The sequence below is a fragment of the Delphinus delphis genome, chromosome 2 (genome assembly GCF_949987515.2).
Source record: "Delphinus delphis chromosome 2, mDelDel1.2, whole genome shotgun sequence".
Classification (NCBI taxonomy): Eukaryota; Metazoa; Chordata; class Mammalia; order Artiodactyla; family Delphinidae; genus Delphinus; species Delphinus delphis.
Genome location: NC_082684.1, coordinates 132,546,962 through 132,568,082, shown reverse-complemented (window position 1 = coordinate 132,568,082; position 21,121 = coordinate 132,546,962). Strand labels below are relative to the sequence as shown.

Genomic DNA, 21,121 nt, shown 5'->3' with positions numbered 1-21,121 from the left:
TCTATAATCAGAGAAACGTTTTAAAAAGGAATGAATAACAAATGTTTCAGTTTTGCTATTTTTGTTATTTTGAGTACTTTGAATTGATTTTAGAATTTAATGTTGGGGATTATAATATTAATATTGTACTGGAAGATACCTTTATGGGACATACCCTCAGTTTGGTGTTTGGAAGTTAACTGGCAGATTTCTAAATTGGTTAATTAGTTTAATTATAGTTTTCATGTTTTGGAAATATTTAATAACTCTTAAAAGCAATTTTGAATTTTTCATATATTTTACATCAGTAAGTAGCTGTATATGAAGAATAATTTGAATTTGGCATGAATAAGTAGTTTTCAAATTAATTAGTACACTTTAAGTGTTATAGTCAAATTATAGCAAACTATTCTAACAATTGTATTTCACTACACAATTGGAATTAAGATATTTTGTATTGATTTTAATAAAATGGTGGCATATTCAACAGCTTTCAAATAATACTGTGTATTTGAGAAATTATGGAGCTTAGTTAAAATTCAATATCTTTATTATCATCCTAACAGAGGACTGTAGTTATTTGTATTGCAGCGATTATTCTAACTGGAGTTAATAAATGCTCATGCTTATAACCTCTTGGCTGATGGTGACAGAGCTCATGACTTTGCTAAAGGCAGGGCTAGGCACTGTGTGTAATATGAGTTTCAGTTCACTGGTTCTCAAATGCTGCCTAGTGATACTCTCAGGCATTGTGAGAGGTATGAGGGTGGCTCATATCCATTACCATATTTTTCTGAGTTTCAAGGATGTTTAATGATGAGCAGGTCTGAGTTCTAGAACAGTTGTGGTGCTTTAAAATCATTACTGTTCTGAGCTGACAGACGAATTTGAATAGGTGGCTATCAGGGCTCAGAGTGTGAGAGTGTCTTGGAAGATTTTCTGTCCCTTTTGAGTGTAGCAGGACCCTATCTGGGAACCACTTCCATATTGTGAACAAATTAAGAAGAGCTGAACATTTCATCCGAAGTCTTATATAAAGTATATACACTGAAGAGAAAAATAACTGCGTTCTCTTGAGGTCAAAATCATAAACTTTATGTTACATTCTTTCTAATAAGTTTTATTCAGTTTTAAATTTGCACAGTATTTTTCTATATTTAAAAACACTTGCTAGGGCTTCCCTCGTGGCGCAGTAGTTGAGAGTCCGCCTGCCGATGCAGGGGACACGGGTTCGTGCCCCGGTCCGGAAGGATCCCACGTGCCGCAGAGCGGCTGGGCCCGTGAGCCATGGCCGCTGAGCCTGCGCATCCAGAGCCTGTGCTCCGCAACGGGAGAGGCCACAACAGTGAGAGGCCCGCGTACCACAAAAACAAAAAACACTTGCTAAATTTACATGTATACAATATAATTTTTTTTAATATAAGATGGTTAGTTATTTTTAAAAGAATATCTTTTGTACTTCAACCACAGCCTTTTACTTAAAATGTAAGAAATTTTTTAACAAAGAACAAGATCAGCCACAGTACTTAAACAGAAACCAAGCCACGTTCAGAGGTTCACTCCTACAAATAAATAATTTGCTTAGACTTTTCCAGTAATATAGATATAACACAGCCTCACACATTTTGTAATTTGTTATTCCCTGTTCACCTTTCTCCTGGAGTTATCCTTACTGTTTTGGGGGAAAGATGAGTTTTTAAATAGATCCATGAGTTTATTATTTTAAAAGGCCAATTTTTAAACATTTCATTATTTCTCAAGTGAGAGTATATGGAAAATGCAGAAGAAAGTTTTTAAATGGTCTACAATAAAATTAATTTATATTAATTAATGGCAATAAGAAGAACTATTATGGTTCTGTTTTGGGGGGTTGTTTTTGTTTTAGTTTCTGCATCCTGGACTATTAAATTAATCTACTAATTGGCCTCCCCACTTCTACCCTTGTCTCCCTTGTCTACTTGTAAGCTACATTCTACTCTTCACACAGCAGTCAGAATATTTTTTAAAACATAAGTCAGATCATGTCACTCCTTTGCTTAAAACCCTCTAGTAGTTAGTATTCTTGCCATAAATATTTAACCTGAAAGTAATTATTAGGAAGAAGTCAAGCAAACCCAAATCGTGGGATGTTCTGTAAAAGGCAAACAAACAAACAAAAAACTGGCCTACTGGACTCTTTAGATTGGGATCCAAACACAATCCAAAATCCTTACTAATATATGATCCAGACCCCCAAGAGATCACTGATAAAATTTCCTTCCACTTTCTCCCCTTCACTCACTTCACTGCAATCTTCATGGCCTCCCTTCATGGTCTTTGAATTATGAAGGCAGCAAATACAATCCCATCTCAAGGCTTTTTAACAAGACTTCTGCCTAGAATTATTAGTAATTAGAGGAAAAAGCAGACTCCATTCCCTCCAAAAATCTTACTGTATCACAATGTATCAGTTTTCTATTGCTGCAAAACCAAACCCAGAGATTTAAAATAGCTACCACGTATTATTGCTCATGAGTCTACATGTCAACTGGGCAGTTCTGCTGTGCTGGGTGAGACTGAGTAATCTTGGCTATGCATGTGTCTGCAGTCAAATGGCCCAGCTGGTTGGAGGCTGACTGGTCTAGAATGGCCTCTTTCCCATGTCTGGTGATTGGCTAGATGTCTGTTGGGACAATAGGAGCAACTGGTAACCAGCAGTCTAGCCAGGCAAGCGTGGGCTTGTTCACAAGAGAGAACAGAAGCATGAAAGACCTTTTGAGACCTAGGCTCAACATCATTTCCAACATATTCTATTGTCCAAAGCAGGGCACACGTACAACCTATATTCAAGAAGCAGGGAAATAGGCAAAGTCACATTGCAAAGCCTATGGATAAAGGGAAGGGTATAGAATGGGGCCACTTTGCAATCAATCTACCACATATCATGACAAGAGCACTATTTCAAAATGCTGGTACATCTAAGATGTGGGGGTGACGGGAATGAAAAATATAAAGGATGATAAAAACTATACTTTGTTATAAATCCTATAAAGCATGGTTTCTCAACCTTGGCACTATTCAAATTTTGCACCAGGTAAGTCTTTGTTGTGGAGGGTGTGTCCTATGCATTGCAGGACGTTTAGCAGCATCCCTGGCATCTACCCACTAGATGCCAGTAGTACGTCCCCAAGTTGTAATAACAAAAAGGTCTCCAGATATTGGCAAATGTCTCTCAGGGAACAAAAATCACTTGTAGTTGCGAACCACTGCTACAGAGGAATGAATTAAGGTAAAGACAACTTGGTCTTATTCTTGCCAATATAATCTAATTTTACTTTAAAAGGCCGTTCAAATGATTCTAAAATGCAAACTTTACTTACGGACATGTAAGATGTATACCAAATTCTTAACAGTTTACATATTAAAAATTCAAAACTTCATTGACAATACTTAGATTCCTGCTAATTTAACCAAAAATATTACCAGATTTTTGAAGTCAATATGAAAGACTTTAATTGTCAGAAGTTCAACTAAACTAACAGTACTGGCTCTAGGATTTGGTGTTGTACATATATAAACCCCAGATTGGTCTATTATTTCTATTTTTATAACAAATAAAAATAGAAATAATAGAAATAAAAGAAATGGTGGTGTTTCTCTCCCAACCCCCAAATATAAAACTCTGTCTCAAAACTATAGTTCATGTCCAATCCTCCTCTCTTCCCATTTCAAGGCAATGGCAATATACCTCCCAATTCCACCTCTGACTTTAGCACCAATTACAAATGTGAAACACGCCAAGAAAACCTCCGTAATAAATTACAGGAGTAGAAAGTCTCAATAAAAGAAGGAAGAAAACAACAAATCAGAACATTCCCTGGGCATATTGAAAACCTAGCAGTCATAGTCATGAAATATTTATTGATCTAAACTGTTTTCACAATACTTACGTTCATAAAATGCTATATACGAACCAAACTGCCTCAGATACATAAACTAAATATTCTCTAACTTACATTCATGTACAAATCTGTGATAGCTCTGGCCAAGTGAAGTCATATATACAAGAACCAATTTAAAGACACTTTCTGGATTCTCTGGGTGAAAAAATAATAGTCTCTCCTTCAGAGAAAAGAAAAGAAAATGGGATAACTTGCTAACCCAGTGATGCACCAGTGAGCAGGGCTGCGACCAGGGAAAGGGGAGTGAAGTGCTTATGGCACAAATTTAAGGAAGGACTCACTCTAAGGGGCAGGCAATGAGCCAAAACATGAGGCAAGCACCTGCTGTTTTACTCTCACCTCCAGTCCATCAGGAATTGCACTTAACAGCAGAAACAGCACCCTGATTTCTGCATCCCCAAGGTCTGTCCTATACTAAACTTTGGCACTTACACCTTACTCATCATCTCTGTGACCCCTCAAAGAACCACAGGGCCTGCCTAATCTTCTAGTCTGACGATACCAAACAAGGAACCGGGGAACCCAGCAGAAAGAGTCACCCACACGTATACAATTGGAACACTTAAGTTTTGAAGTTATGAAGGTTGGAAAAAAGAAGCATTCCAGGAGCTCCAAAACTCTGTTCTTTATAAAGTTGGCCTTGTGTTTAAAAGTGGTTTATAATTTTTAAGCATGCGTATTCACACTTTCAATGGAAATGTTATCATTTTCCACATCTTTTCCCAATTATTGCTATTTAACTGAATCAATGTCATCACCCAGGAACGCTGAAAAGCAATAGCATACCTTGTGGTTAACAATGTTAGTTTTAATAAAGCAGTTTCATACAAAAAATAAATATAGGATAGGGTTTCATCTTCATGATGCAATACTATTCTCTTCCTACTTATGGTCCTCTTCAATGCTACCGAAGAGCAGACACAGGAAGTTTATAAGTTAGAATCAACAAAAACCCTACATGATCACCTCACTGCATAAAACGAGACACTTCATTTGTTTTAGGAGTACACCCAAACACACCACCACACCCAGCAGTGTTTCTCAAGGGTCCTAAGTGGAGTTCCTTCCTCTTGTGACTCACCCTTTCCCACACTATGGAAACAGTTCAACAGCAGGAATGCAATTAGATCTAAGCAATTAGGAAAACTGCTGTCCCATCTCTTCAACTGTGCATAGAAAGAGCTCTGATTAGTAGAGCTTAACTTGTACGACCCCTTGCAATAAAGCTCTGTATTAAGGCTAAATCACTTCAAGTGGCTTGAAGACAAGTAATATTTGGAACAAGGCCTTTCACATCTTTATTTAAAAGCCATAAATAAGCAATTTAAATCTACCTTTCCTATGGCCATGTCTTGACCTCTACACGGAATCTCTTTTCCAAAACTGTGCAGGCCTGTGTGTTCCTCTCAACACAAGACAGCAAAAGCTATTTCCAAAGCAAATTAGTGATGTGGTGAATGTTAAGGAACATAGGGGTTTCAGTTTATCACCAACAGGTTCTTTCTACCAATGATCTTAATTACATATATTTAATAATTAAGCCAAGGGAAAACACTCAGAAGCTTTTCACGTATAACACTTACCAGTAAGAGCCTTTCAGGGCTATGAACTTGAATGTTCTCAGTAATAAATTCCCAAATAAAATTAAGTTCATAGTTTTACATAAATAAGTGTATTAAAATTATGTTAATATAAATATATTTTAATTACAAAATTTAAAATCATAACAAAGAAATGGAAAATAAAATTTCATAATCGATAACTATGATCATCTTTGTATATCCCCCACTGGTCTTTCCCATGTGAATTTTTACATGACTATTATCAGGTTGTACCTATATTTTTTATTCTGATTTTTTTCACTTATAAGATTTTCATATCTTCCATAGAATTTCTTCATATAGCAGTATAGACTATGGCAAAACAGTCCTGCATTTTCTACTGCCATGTAAAAATTACTACAAACTTAGAGGCTTAAAAACACTTATTTATGAGTTCACAGGTCAGAAGTCCAAGTGGGGTTGACCGGGTTCTTTGCTTAGGGTCTCTCAAGGCCAAAATCAAGGTGCCAGCCAGGCTGGTTCTCATCTGGGAAGAATTCACTCCCAGGCTCATTCAGGTTATTGGTAGAATTCCATTCCCTGCAGCTATAGGCCTGAGGTCCCTGTTTCCTTCATGGCTGTCAGCCCAGAGCCTCTCTCTCAGCTCCTCAAGGCCCCTCGCATTCCTTCTCACATGGCCCCATCCATCCTCAAGCCAGCAACAACATACCAAGTCCCTCCTGTCCTTCAAATCTCTCTGCCTTCCAATTCTGCTGCAACCCAGAGAAAAGTCTGTTTTTTAATTCTCATATGATTAGAATAGGTCCACCTGGATAATTTCCCTTTTGTCTAACTTGAATTCCAGTGGTTAGTAACCTTAAATTACATCTGCAAAATCTCATTTACCATGTAATATAACATAACCATGGGCACAGTATCTCATCAAATTCAAAGACCTGGAGATTAAGGTGGGAAATCAGGGAAGGCCATTTTTAGAATTCTGCCCACCACATCTCTGTCACAATAGAAAATGTATTTCTAACTATGGATTATATAGTCAAAAAGCTTAAAGGTCATCTAGCCGCTGGGCTAGAAAACTTTAACATCCTTTAGAATCCTAAAATGCTAAAAAATCTAACATTTAAACATGTTAAGGAAATAAAGTGTAAGGTTATTTTAGTAAAGAAAATAAAATTATATGAATTTAAAAATTAGTTAAATTGAAAAAGGAGCTGAACTTTCCCCTAGTTTAAAAAAAAAAAAAGACATGTTTTTGCAAAATTGTCACCTTTTGGAGCCAATTTTCTAGTTACACCAAAAGGCGAAGCATGAATGTGGAAACAAAGGTTAGCACCAAATCATAATGCCTGGGTGAACCAGAAGCAAAGAACTCTGAAACCAGTGATAACTTCTATAGTACAAAACTCTAGGTTGATCCTTGCTATAAAGAGTAGAGGAGGGGACTTCCCTGGTGGCGCAGTGGTTAAGAATCTGCGTGCCAAGGCAGGGGACATGGGTTTGAGCCCTGGTCTGGGAAGATCCCACATGTCACAGAGCAACTAAGCCTGTGCACCAGAACTACTGAGCCCACGTGCCACAACTACTGAAGCCCACATGCCTAGAGCCTGTGCTCCTCAACAAGAGAAGCCACCGCAATGAGAAGCCCGGGCACCACCACGAAGAGTAGCCCCCGCTCACCGCAACTAGAGAAAGCCCGCGTGCAGCAACGAAGACCCAACGCAGCCAAAAATAAAAATTAATTAATTAATTAAAAAGAAAAAAAAGAGTAGAGGAGGTAAATGGGCCAAATGAAAACCTAGCTCATAGACTGTCTATTCTACCCAAGGTTCATTATGGAAAACTAAGACTAAGGATACAACCCTGGGATCAGGCTGGCAAGGCATTTCAGAGTGATTCGGCCAGCTGAGTTTGGTATGAGATAGTCCCCATGCCCACCACATAAATCTAGCTAAAAAAAAAAAAAAGGAAAGGGGAGGGAAAGGAAGGAAGGAAGGAAGGAAGGAACCAAACCAAACTGAACCAAATCTGGCCTATAGAAGGTGCTAAATCAGTATCTGTTGAATGAAAGTAGAATGTAATAGACCATAAATGTTTGTTAGCCTTCAGGAACTGCCCCCCTCTGGACAGAGAAGAGAGCTCTTTCTAAATCTCAGCTACTAATGGGCTAAACACTGCTAATAGCCTGCCAATAGGCTGACACTGGGTCCAAGGTGGGGCAATCTTCAAGGGGACTGGATAGCAGTTCCTGGGAGCGAAAGAAGAAAATGAGGGCAGACAATAAAAGTGCTAAGACCAAAAAAACGTCTGAGAAATAGGAGTGGAAGTGAAATTTTTAGTCTCAGAGTAACTGTAATTTATACAATGGCAAATATACAAGTAGATAGAATGTCCCTCAGCAGAATTCCAAAGACTTGTTCCCAGCAAAATAAGTGAGATTCTGCCTATTTGTATTAACCAGTGGAAAGAGTATATTGATAGCTATGAATGATACCACGGAATGAGAAGCTCATACAGTTGTAAATATAAAACACTAACTGTAGCTTCAACTGTATCAAACGCACACATAACGTCTTCCTCAGGTGGCAAAACACTCTAAATCAAGGGTTCTTATTCACCTCTGCTTACAATGATTATTAGCATAGCAAGTTAAGCTTTCAAAACTATTTTTCAAACAACATCATCAGAACTTTGAGCTATTCATCCAAATTGACTATGAATCAGTGTACTTTAAAACGAGGCTAAGTTGCTACCATAGGAAGATGGAGACAGTGTTCTCCCCGCCCCCCTTGTGAGTTATTACCTCCATTCTGGGACTGTACCTTCCCCACACTGCATCAGGCGCAGGGGACTTAGTGGAACTCGCTCAAGGCTAGCAGGCAAGGGCTCTGACCACTTGTCTGTTGACTGTGTGGCTGGCAAGTCACAACTTCTCTGGGTCTCAGGTGACCCATGTTTCTCTAATGGATGCCTCTTCTCCATCTCTTCCAGCATTGTTATGATTCAGGCCCTCACTAATCCTTGCCTACGGTAGTACACTCATAAACAATCTGCCCACCTCAAATCCATCCTGAACAGAGCGACCACGGTAATACATCTAATAAAACACTTTTGATCATATGACTCGCCACTTCGGCATACACAGGACAAAGTCCAACACTTAACAGTGTAGCGTATTTTAAGCCATTCCAAGATGGCTTAACCCCAACCTCCCCTCCTGCCTACCTCCCCTTCAATCCCCTTGCCTATTATTTTGGTGGCAAAAAGGTAAGCTGACAATCCAATTGCCCCTTCCTCCAACTCTGACATTTCCCCTCTCCATGCCTCTGCTCTTGGTGTTCCCTCTGAAAGAAATTTCTTCTTTCCTGGATCACTCCTACCCACTTCTTTTAAGTTTCAGATCAAGAGCCTCATCCTGCAGACTGGTGGTGGCCAGGGGGCAGGGGAGTTGGGAAGCAACTGCTTAATGCATACAGCGTTTTCTTCTGGAGTAATAAAAGTTTTGGAACCAGACAGAGATGGTGCTTACACAATACTGTTAATATACTATATGCCACTGAATTGTTCACTTTAAAGTGATTACTTTTATGTTATATGAATCTCACCTCAATTTTAAAAAAAAAAAAAAACTGCAGCAGCAGCTCCCCCTGCAAAAAAACCTTCACCAACTCCTCAGCCCCAGATTGGATCAGCACCTTGTACATTCCTCTATCACAGCAGTTATTACTTTATATTATCCATTTATAGAGCTCCCATACAGTATTTTGAGCCTCTTTATCTTCCTCATCTTCTCATCCCCCAGTGCTTAGCCTAGGCCCTCAAGAAATATTTTTTTTAATAAATAAAAAAAATAGAGATACCATTTACCTCCCTTGGGGCAAAAGGCTAGGGCAGATGATCTTTTGAAGATCTAGGTTATATAAAAGCCTATGAGAGAGCTTCCCTGGTGGCGCAGTGGTTAAGAATCCGCCTGCCCATGCAGGGGACATGGGTTCAAGCCCTGCTCCGCGAAGATCCCACATGCTGCGGAGCAACTAAGCCCATGCACCACAACTACTGAGCCTGCGCTGTAGAGCCCGCGAAGCCCGCACACCACAACGACGAGTAGCCCCTGCTCACCACAACTAGAGAAAAGCCAACTCGCAGCAACGAAGACCCAACACAGCCAAAACCAAAATAAATAAAATAAAATTTTTTAAAAAGCCTATGAGATCATGTATTAATTGGAAAGAAAAAGATCAGGAAAGACTGCTATTCATCTGGTTATAAAGGATAAAAATGGAATGACCTCTGGTGAGATTTTTTCAGTGAGTAATAGTAAGAACTAACATTTATTGAGCTAATTGCAATTATTAACCCCATTTTCCAAATAAGGAAACAAATATATTTAAGTAACTTGCCCAAGGTCATAAAGCTGGTTACTGGGAGCAGCAAGATTCAAGTCCAAGTCGTCCAGACTGCAGACCTTGACCCTTTAACACTAACACACCAACCTGCCCCTTCACACTGCTCCAGGCATAGTTTCAAGAGCTATGAACGGACAGTCTTTGGCCCACAGTGTGCCTTTTCTAAGACTGAGAAAACACTCCATTTTCCACATTTATCTACTTATCCATTGCCATGAATATTGTTTATATTTCATAGCGTTTTTAAAATACAGAATGTTAATTTTTTAAAAGAATCCAACAGTCAAAAAAAATAAAGGTGGATCATAAAGTAGATCTCCCATTAAAAAGACCTCTCACATGTCAGTCAGCAAGTGTTTATGGGCTATTCCTCATGTACACAGCAGAAAAGATCAGAGTATGCCAGCCTCACTAGAACCACACACAGAAAGACTTCCCCACTGTAGACTCATTTTCACGGTACCCCAACCTCTGCATAGGGTAAGTATCTTGTGGATAAGAAAACCACAGAATAACAAAAACCAGCTAGAAGAAAAATTACACATTCACTTTTTTAGTTGAGAAAGCATGATTGTTTTACGTCCTTCCCCCCACCTTTAAAAATGACACAATCTGGTAAGAAAAAAATTAACCAAAAGTCAATGAGATTTTTAAAAATATATTTGTGCATCTGAAAGGGAAAACTTTACTACAGAGGTAATGTCAAGCCTTGACAACATATCAATAAGGTCAATATTAAAAACATATCATTTCCCCCCACCCCAAAAAGCATATACCCTTTTAGACACACATGTATACACGCACACACACGTGTGCACGCACATACACACACACCCCTCTCCAGAGAGTAAGCCAACAATTCTTAGTTCTATTGGATGCTCAGGACTTACTTTACCCATACATCCTCCATCTAATGCTAAAACCAAGGATGATGGGATAATATACTGGGTGAACATACAAATATACACAACAACAAAAGGCAAAAGGGATACAATATGACAGTATCAATATCAAACAATGTAGAATTCAAGACAAAAGTTATAATGGGACAAATTACAGATTTTTATAATCACTAGTTACACTTTAAAAGAATATAAAGTAGCCAGGAAACTTAACGTATCAATTATCACAAAATTAAGTACATAAAGCAAAAACTGTTTGAAATATACAGGTGAGAGGACAGAAACACAACTATAGTGAAAGACACACTACTCTCAAAGCTACAATAGGCCCAAAACTAAAAAACTAGCAAAACTAAAGATATAAAGCTCTTAAAGATCAATATGAACAAGGCATCAACAGAAAAAATGGTCAAATAACACGAATAGACAATTCTTAAAACAAGAAGTGAAAGTGCCAATAAGCATAAAAATATCACCACACTCCCTAGAAATTAAAAACACAGATTAAAGGAAGAAATTTTTTGGTTCATAAATATGTTTTAAGTAATAGGATCCATTATTGGAAGGGTGTGTGGAATGCAACAATTTTATACACTGCTGGACGGGACACAAATTGGTTTTGAGACTTACCATAAAAGGCCTTCCTTTTGCCCAAACACCCCACCCCACAATTTTTTTGGTCTTTGGCTTAAGGTACAAATCCCATAGCTTTAAATTTTAAATTATATCAGTTCACAATGGTTAAGGACACGGGTTCCAGAGTCAAGCCACCTGGCTCTCCACTTATTAGCGATAGCACCTTGGGCAAGTCAATTATTTAACTGCCATCTATAAAATGATGGCAATAGTACCCACTTCTTAGGGTTGCTGTGAGGATTATGTGAGTTCATATAGAGCACTTAGAACAACGCCTGGGACATACATGCTCAAAAAATATTGACTATTGGCACTTGGACTTCTTATAAGTTATTTCTATTTAAGTAAATTCACTAGCATTTACTGAGTTCTCCTAATGGGACATTTGTATCTGCTCAAGTCATTTCCAATTACTTGTAATTTTAAGTAAAAAGTTTCTTAGAATCAAATATGATTCAAAAAGACATACATATCATTACTGCGGCAGTAAGGTAATTAAATGCTGACTAAATAACAAAGAGGCACTATGAGATCTTTAAAAATAGCCTAACCTGTGGTTTATGATCTGGTGAATAGAATTACAATTGACTTGTTTTGTTCTTTATCTTCAACTATATTTTGTTTTCTACAATGAGCATGTATGACTTTTATGGGGGAAAAATAAGATTTTTAAAAACAACAGATAGCCATTTATCCTCACTGGTTCAGTCAGGCTACTCTCAGTCAATCTACTCTCTCTCAAGGGCACTTGCCAGTCTGATTCAATTATATAAATACAGTTCATCAAATCCCATCCTAGGTCAGAGCTTTAGTCACTCAACTGTATCAGTTCGTGTTTACACTTCATTTTGGAGACTATACTATGTGGAAATAAATTAGTCCACATCAATAATATTCAGGATTCCTGAGAATAAAAAAAGCCCAACAGACAAAACTGTTTTTATAACTATAAACAAGTGAGTTTATTCTTGTGTTTTTGTGCTATATTTTTAAACCTGGAAGAGCTATTACTCTTTCTAACTATATAAAAGCTATACAAAGCTTTTAATTGTTTTATGATTTAGGAAAAGGCAATATGCATGTATTAGCCTATCATTCTGCTTATAATTTCAGGAAGTACATTTCAACGATCTATTTGTAGGCAAATTGCCTACAGAAATCAATTTGACTTCTCTTGCATAGATAAGCTCATGCAGGTGGAAATTTTCAACAATCTGTTATATGCCTTATGTGAGGTTAGACAAATGCTTGCATAATCTGTAACAGGACAGTAAAGGTTTCCATATGATAGACATGAAACACAGAATACGTGAGTTATGTTTAAATCTAATATTCTGGGATCTATATTTCTTCACCAAGGCTACAACCATAAGTTAAACAGGGTTAATGAGAACAAAATTTTGCTGGCTAATTTAGCTAATTCTAAGGGGGAGGGGATAAGACAGAAAATGAACTTGTTAAGTTATTAACAGGATAATTTCTGAAGATGAAACTTTACTAACTCCAGTCAGAGATCTCTCTAAATGACAGTTTAAACTTGTCAAGGAATTCAAAGTTTTAATTCAAGGTAAAAAACAAAAAGGAAAGAAAAATCTTCCTTTGACTATCCCCCCAAGCTGTCACCCTATAATTCCTTACTTTCACTGTAATTCTTGTCAATAACTCATCTGCACCATCCCTTACCAGAACACCAAAGTTTGTTTTCAAACCCGATGCTCCCACAATAGGCAATATCATTTCACAGCTCCACACCATTGTGCTCACTTCTCTTTTGCCTGCAGTGCCCTTCAAACTGTCTGTCTGGCCCAGGTTCAAGCTTCTCCTTTCTACCTTTATCCGTGACCCTACCCTACACATCTGTGCTCTCACAGCAATTTATACACACCTATTGATATATTATGGCTCTTAACATACTGTAATATTGTTATTTTATGTCTAGTTCTCTTAAAATTCATGAAGGCCATGACTTGATCTTTCTTATTATAGAAACTTTAGAACAGATACAAAATAGTATCACAAAAGTAAATACAGTAGTATCATTACCCAACCACTACAATAATTATTAACTCACAACTAATCCTATTTCAACTATACCCCCCACTTACTTCTCCCACCCACCCACAGACTATTTTGAAGCAAATTCCAGACTTCACCCCATTTCACCTGTAAATAGTATACTTTTAAATTGTTTCCCTGAAAGACAGACCTCTTTATAAACATGACCCCATTACTACCATTGTCACACTTAAATCTTTTAAAATAATAATTCCATAATATCAACACAAATCCAGTTGGCGTTTACATTTCCTCAATTGTCTTATAAACTTTTATTTTTACAATTATTTAATCAGGGTCAAATGAAGTCTACCATTGTGATTAGTTAATGTCTCCTAAATCTCTCTCAATATCTAGATTTCTCCTCCATTTTTTTTCTTCTTCTTATAATGTATTTTTGAAAAAACTAGGCCATTTGTTCTAGAGTTTCCCATGATTAGAATTTTGCTCATTGCATCCCCATGTTTCTCTGTCTTCTGTATTTTCTGTAAAATGGTGGTTAGCTCTAGAGGTCTGTCATATTCAGGTTTGGCTTTTTTGGCAAGACTGTTACTTAGTAGAAACGAATATTTCCATCAGGAGATAAATTATGTCCAACTGTCTTTTTTTTGAGACATTAGTAGCTACTCATAAATGACTGTCTGATTCTATAGCCATTAATTCATGGGGAGCTGTAAAATTGTGATATACTAATTCTATCGTCCCTTCTTCATCTATTAGCTGGGGTAAAATACCTGTTATAAAAAAGAAACTTCCCCTTACTGAGTATTTGGTTACCCTGAGAAAAAGCCCAAGTTTCATTCTTTCTCTTTATTTTCTGGATCTTAAAAGAACACATCAGTTCTTTATTATGAACTCAAAGATTTATTAAAGAATTCAGTCCAGTGCCACATTATCCTTATTGATGATCAAACAGGCCCCATCACTGGTCGCCTCTTCAAGTTGGCTCCCTCTCGAGTCCTGATCTTTGATAACTTCTTTGCCTTCTAGTGTGACAAAGGATGCCATGCTCATCTTGCACATTTTCTGCTCCCAACTTGGAATTATCCATTTCTTCAAAGATGACCTAATTATTAATTCAGTCTTGAGCCTAGCTCATGTGTGCCATAAATGTTTCCCAAACTAAACAAGGCAACTGCCTTATTATGAAACTAATGATTTTAAACTTGAAAAATGTGTATGATGCCCAATAAATAAATGCACAATCATTACTCCACTCTTATTAAAAGAAGTAATTAAAATGCTTAACTACTCATCATTTAAGTTCTTGGACTCATTATGTACTAAAAGACATACCAAAGCAACTCAACCCTTCTGATTTGGTATTATAATAAGGTTCAGCAATTAAAGTCAGCGTGATGACCTGGGCAAAACTGCTGCTGGGCTGAAATCCAGAAGTATAAAAAGAGGGCTTCTTTATTGTGATCTTCCTTCAAGAACCACGAGAAATACAACGCAGGGGTAACCCTAGGAAACTGTCTGAATAAAGCTTTAATTAAGGTAAACATTTTTAATTAAAGGTTGGCATCTTTAATGAAAATGAGTAAACACCGCTCAATTAAGTATCATGAGTTTAAACTAAACATAACTATTTGTGATCTTAATTTTCACATTACCACAAAATCATCAATATAAGAATAACAATAACATCCTTTCAAACACGCCCATATCCCTGAGTGGAAAACACAAATGCTTCATTCTCGAAATCACAACTAAAATCATATTTAATCCTTTATGCTTTCTAAATAATCTCAAACTTCTACTCTTGGTGGGAACCAAAAGAAGTTTTTTAAAGATTTTTCAGTTGTTATATTTGTAACTCTAAGTTCTTTTAGAAATACCGAAATTTTCTCAGGGTACTGAGACATTACGAAGATGCTTTAGAACATACTTGGTTGCTGATTTATAAAATTCATTGCCCCATTTTAACAGAAGCCTAAAGAAAGGGCAGCAAAAATAATCACTGAAGAACCTCCCAGGTCAGAGATTACCAGTATAGGTACAATTTGAAGTAGAACCCCCTTCTAAAATGTCTCCTTGCAATACTACTTTGCAGTTTAATTACTACTCAAATTCCTTAATCTGAACTAGGTGAAAATGAAACAAGCCTATTCTCACTGTACATATAACTGTACACATAACTGACTGTATATATAATTGACTAGATCTGATATAGCATTTACAGTCATTTTTTTTTTAAATTACCACTCTTACTTTTTTTTTTTTTTTTTTTTTGGCTGCGTTTGGGTCTCCGTTGCTGCACGTGGGCTTTCTCTAGTTGTGGCGAGTGGGAGCTACTCTTCATTGCGGTGTGCGGGTTTCTCATTGCAGTGGCTTCTCTTGTTGCAGAGCAGGCTTCAGTATGTGCAGTATGCGGGCTCAGTAGTTGCAGCTCACAGGCTCTAGAGCACAGGCTCAGTAGTTGTGGCACTCGGGCTTAGTTGCTCTGCGGCATGTAGGATTTTCCTGGACCAGGGATCGAATCCGTGACCCCTGCATTGGCAGGAGGATTCTCAACCACTGCGCCACCAAGGAAATCCCTACAGTCATTTAATTATCCCTTTCAGAAACCCGAAGCTCCAATTTAGTAATTAAAAATAAATCTAACAACAAAAATTGTCTTATTTTATGATCAAAAGCTACAGCTATCTCCAGATTTAGCTAGTAAAGGACTCTCAAATATATTCTATGCACAACTCATAATTGTGAATTATATTTATTTATATGTGTATAAACACCCTCCCATTTAGTGAACTCTAAACTCATTGACATATTTATAACCACGGTACTACCCAGAATATTTGAAATGCCTTATATAACATATAACTATAATTTAGCATGTTAAGCTAATATGCTATATTTCACATATGATAATATCATAAAATATTTACATACCTCAGTCTATTTCTAATGTGTCTCCAGATAAGCTTAAATAAATACATGAAGAAAACTATTTATGAAATACACATTTTAACATTTTTTCTCAAAGTTGTACAAATCGTGATCATTTCCCTGATGATTAAATGAATGCTTTAAGATTCAAAATAGGTAGCCACGAGGGGAAAGTGGAAGAGAAAGAAGAAAGCAAGATGTATACCTCTTACCTTACACCAGAATAAATTCTATATGGATCAGAGAGTTAAATGTAAAAATGAAACAACGAACAAAAAACTAGATGAAACCAGGGAGATTTTTCTCTTTTTTTGCTTAATATTGTAGAGTGGAAAGGCTAAGATTTAACATAAACTTAAAAAGTCACAAAATAAAAGGTTGATAAATTTAATTGTACAAAAATAACTACACTCTGCATAGCAAAAGCCACCATAAACAAAGTCATACGACAAACAACCAATTAAGAAAAAACATTCATATTAAAAAGTATTAAAAAATCCCTCGTGGCACAGTGGTTAAGAATCTGCCTGCCAACGCAGGGGACACGGGTTCGAGCCCTGGTCCAGGAAGATCCCATATGCCGCAGAGCAACTAAGCCTGTACACAACTACTGAGCCTGCGCTCTGGAGCCCATGCGCCACAACTACTGAGCTCGCGTGCCACAACTACTGAAGCTCGCGCGCCTAGAGCCTGTACTCTGCAACATGAGAAGCCCACGCACTGCAACAAAGAGTAGCCCCCGCTCACCGCAACTAGAGAAAGCCGGAGTGCAGCAACAAAGACCCAATGCAGCCAAAAATAAATTAATTAATTTAAAAAAATAAAAGGTTAACTTCCCTGATATAAAGTACATACAAATGAATAGGAAAGAAATCAACAACCAAATAGAAAAATGGAAAGGGTAAACTGTTCACAGAAAAGAACATGGAAGGAGATTTTAAAAATATGAAAAGATACTCAACTTGACCCATAATAAAAGAAATACAAATTCAAACTATCCTGAGATACCGTATTTACCTATCAGGCTGGCAAAACTTAAAAATCTGAGCGAACTTTAAAGAAAAGCATGGGAAGTGATCATTGCTCACACGTTGGGTACATGATGCACAGAGGAAATTTAACAACGTTCTTTAAAATTACATATGCACATATCCTTTAACCCACCAATCCCACTTTTAGGAACTGATCCTACAAGTATGTATATACACACACACACACACACACACACACACACACTTGAAATATATACAGGTTTATTCATCATAGCATTTTTTATTATAGCAAAAGATTCGAATGGGGATGCTCTGAAAGGGCCTACATACTGGAGTTTAAAAAAATATATGGAACAGCGGGTACAATGTGTTACCATTTCTATAAAGGGTGAATACTTGTATTAATATTTGCTTGTATATGCTAAACTCTCTCTGGAGGGATATGCAACCAATTGATAACACCATTGGCCTCTGAGGAATGGTGGGGGGCAGGCAGAAAAACTGAAGGACACAGGTGGGAGAGGGGTTTTTTGCTGTAAATAATTTTGTTCCTTTTAAATATTAAGCCATGTACTATGTTACCTATTCAAAAGCAAATAAATAAAATTTAAATATTTTTGAAGGCAAAAAGATTAAAAAAAAGATGCTCAGTCATAACAATACATACACATGTGACCAAATAGGACATTAGAGATTATGGTTTATAGACTGAAAAGCAGAAGGAATCTATTTCCCTTGTAAATGCATTGTACTCTATCAATGCTTGGTTTGGTTTTATTAGTCATCACACTCATTTATTTTCATTTGAATATTTTACAAAATTTATTTGAATATTTAACTAATACTGAGAGATGTTCACTTTTTCTAAGCAGGTAGATTCTATTTTTTTATATACCATATATTTCTCTTTATTTTTATGCCGTTATTTTAAGAAAAATAACAGAATGCTCAGTGTAACAAATGCTGAAGATTTAAGCTCAGAGAGATGCGCTTCATGTGCCAAATGTATAAAGTGCAAACTGGCATGCTGATAATACCAATAACAACTAAATACTCCGTATTTCTAGAAGAGGAAACAGGCTAAAATTAAGGTGTACAAACCTAGAAATGGGATGTGAATCCTTGTGCAAACCAAACGGGTATAATACTGTGAATAATCCTAGAAAAGTGTATCTTTAAAGCTGAAAACAACCTGCACTACAAAGAAGTTGTATCTTTAACTCAACTACCTATAGTGACCTCTGATATCGCTAAATGACGTTTCTGCCAATTATTTTATTTTAAAAAATAATGTTAAAGTAATCATTCCTTCTATGGGCTAATTAAACAATTTCATGCTTTATTAAACAATATCAAATCATCAAATATTATGCCATCTGAAGCTATCCCTTTTTTTTCTTTGTTTTTTTCAGTTGGGAATTAAAGAGCCAAGTTTCGCCACAATTTCCTTTAAGTCCAAGTAGAAGTAGTCAGGTGGGGAGAAAGGCACAGTTCTGAATTCACTCAAAAGCCAAAGCAGATTAATTAGTATTCTCATAAAAAGCATATAATCATTGGGTAAAACCTATGTAAACTTATTAAGGTCCATTTTAATTACTCCAAATGGGCAACCAGGCATTTTGAGCATTACATCTCGTTTACGTTTCTGACTCTTCCAAGACTTTTAAAATAACGTTTATTCTAATAATACAGAATGCTGGTGATATGGCCAACTCTTCTAACTTGCCAAATTATCTAAATCCCAACATCTGCAGTCAGGCTGTTTCTCAAGATTTCTGTTCTCCTGCCAACTTAAGAGAGGCCCTGAGAACTTCTTAGCGTGCACACTGAGGCCGGGCTGCAGATCTGCGCCGAATGGAGGTCTACACAGGTCTGTCCCACAGGTGAGACTTACACGGTCCCACAGGACAACCCCCTTCACTTCCAGGGTCACCACCCATTGGGGGCGTTGTCTTTACAACTACGCTCGATTCCATCTGCCTCACTCAGAAATCAAACTTTCCCAGGGACCTCGCGACAGCGTCCAGGACACGACTTCCACCCAGCCCGGCAGCGCTCACCCACGGAAGGTCCGGAGTCCGGGCGGGGCGGCGCCAGGTCCATTGCCCTGTCCACCTGGACTGCGGGGCGCCAAGCCCCCGCCCGGCCCGCAGCTCCGGGGACAGAGGGGCGCCCGCCTGGGCCCCGTGGAATCGCGCCGAGTCAGAGCGCGCGTGGGATACGGGGGCCAGCCCGGGAGAAGGGAGGGGCTGGGGTCGCCGGGGAAGGGCCGGGATGGGGGACAACCCCGAAAACCGAATTGAGGAAGAGGGTGCGATCCAATCCCGAAGGCCAGGAGCTGGGAGACCCCGGGATGAGGGGCGGGAAAGGGATCCGTCGAGGCCCGGGGGCGGCGGTGGGCAGGGTCCCCAGGGTCTCCGGGCCGACGCGGAGCCCTGGCCAGAAGAGGGAGGAGGAGTCGCCGGGGCCGACCCAGCGGGACGCTCTGAGGCAAAGCCGAGCAGAGGAGGACTCCGCGGCTCGCGGGAGGGCAGCTCCGGGAGTCCGGGGCGCCCACGGGCCGCGGGACTCACCGCGCTGGCGGCGGCGGCGGCGCCGGACGACGCGGGGCCGGACGCGTCCTGCCTCCTCAGGCGGGACTTGAGGCTCTTCATGGCCAAGTCGTGGCAGTCCCTCTCCCGCTGAGCGCGGCGTGTCTGATCCGCGCGCGAACCTTAGAGTCTGAGGACTGCAAGCGCGCAGAGGAGGCGACAGCGCTGGCAGTCCGGGCCCCACCTGCCTGCCACCTGGGGGCCCCCGGCGTCTGTCGGCCCCTGGCGGCGGTCGGCCCAGGGCCTGCGGCGCGGCTCCCCTCCCACAGCCAATCCGCCTGCGACCGTGGCGGGGATGGGGCCGGCCCCGACCAATAGGAATCCTGGAAGGGGGAGGGACTTCCCTTTCAAACTTAATAACACCCTTCCTCTCCCTGCTGGAGAAAAAGTTTGGAACTTCTGATGGGGGAGTGGCAGAGGTGGGTGTCCAGCGGTCTGGAGAGACGCAAGAGGCAGGCTCCAGACCATCGGCGCCCGCCTACCTGGGTGATGGAGCCTCAGGTCTAGAGAGAGCATGGGGTCCAGCCTACACCAGCTCTCATCTTCCCGGACTCCCTTCCTCTTCCCACCCACGTGCTCTTTCCCAAGTAGAGTTCCCTTCCTTCCGTCTGATCCCAGAAAGCACTCCTGGTCACCCGCAGACACAACGGCTTTCAAGAGCAACTTCCCTTACATCTGAGGATGTTTTACTACACAGATCCCAGTATCTGGGAACAACCACGCACATCAGAAACTACAGAAAAAAAACCGCTTCTAAAGAATAACGTGCTGGTTGTACAGAAACACAAATAGTTAAGAACAGACTTTGAAAGATGTTATAGAAAAATCAAAGCACATGTCCGGTGCTCAATAATTATTTGTGGAGTCCATAAACCACTGCTTTGGAGGGAAAGAGATGGAAAATGGAGGGGGACAGCTTTAATTTAAAAATGGCCAAAGTGATATAAAAAGCTGTAAAAGAAAAAAATATTGTCCTTTCTTCAAAAAATTTTTTTGTTTCCTGTAGAAACACATTGCTGGTAAAAGCATACAGTGAAATTAATTCATCCTACCCAGAAATCTGGATTATTGAGAATTATTTAAGGGAAGGATGGGTAAACAGGCAAGTGAGCAACACCCAATAATTTGTTGTTACAGTGACATCTTCAAAAGTCTTCCTTGGAGTCAG

General features: G+C 39.0%; 1 protein-coding gene across 1 annotated transcript in view; it reads right to left on the bottom strand.

The window, feature by feature from the left end:
• UACA (uveal autoantigen with coiled-coil domains and ankyrin repeats) overlaps positions 1-20,181 on the bottom strand; it is an 87,135-nt gene extending 66,954 nt beyond the window's left edge. The window contains exon 1 of the mRNA XM_060005680.1: positions 19,936-20,181. Coding sequence (XP_059861663.1) covers positions 19,936-20,016 — 81 coding nt within the window. The 5' untranslated portion in view covers positions 20,017-20,181. The remainder of the gene's footprint in view (positions 1-19,935) is intronic.
• Positions 20,182-21,121: the final 940 nt, after the last annotated feature.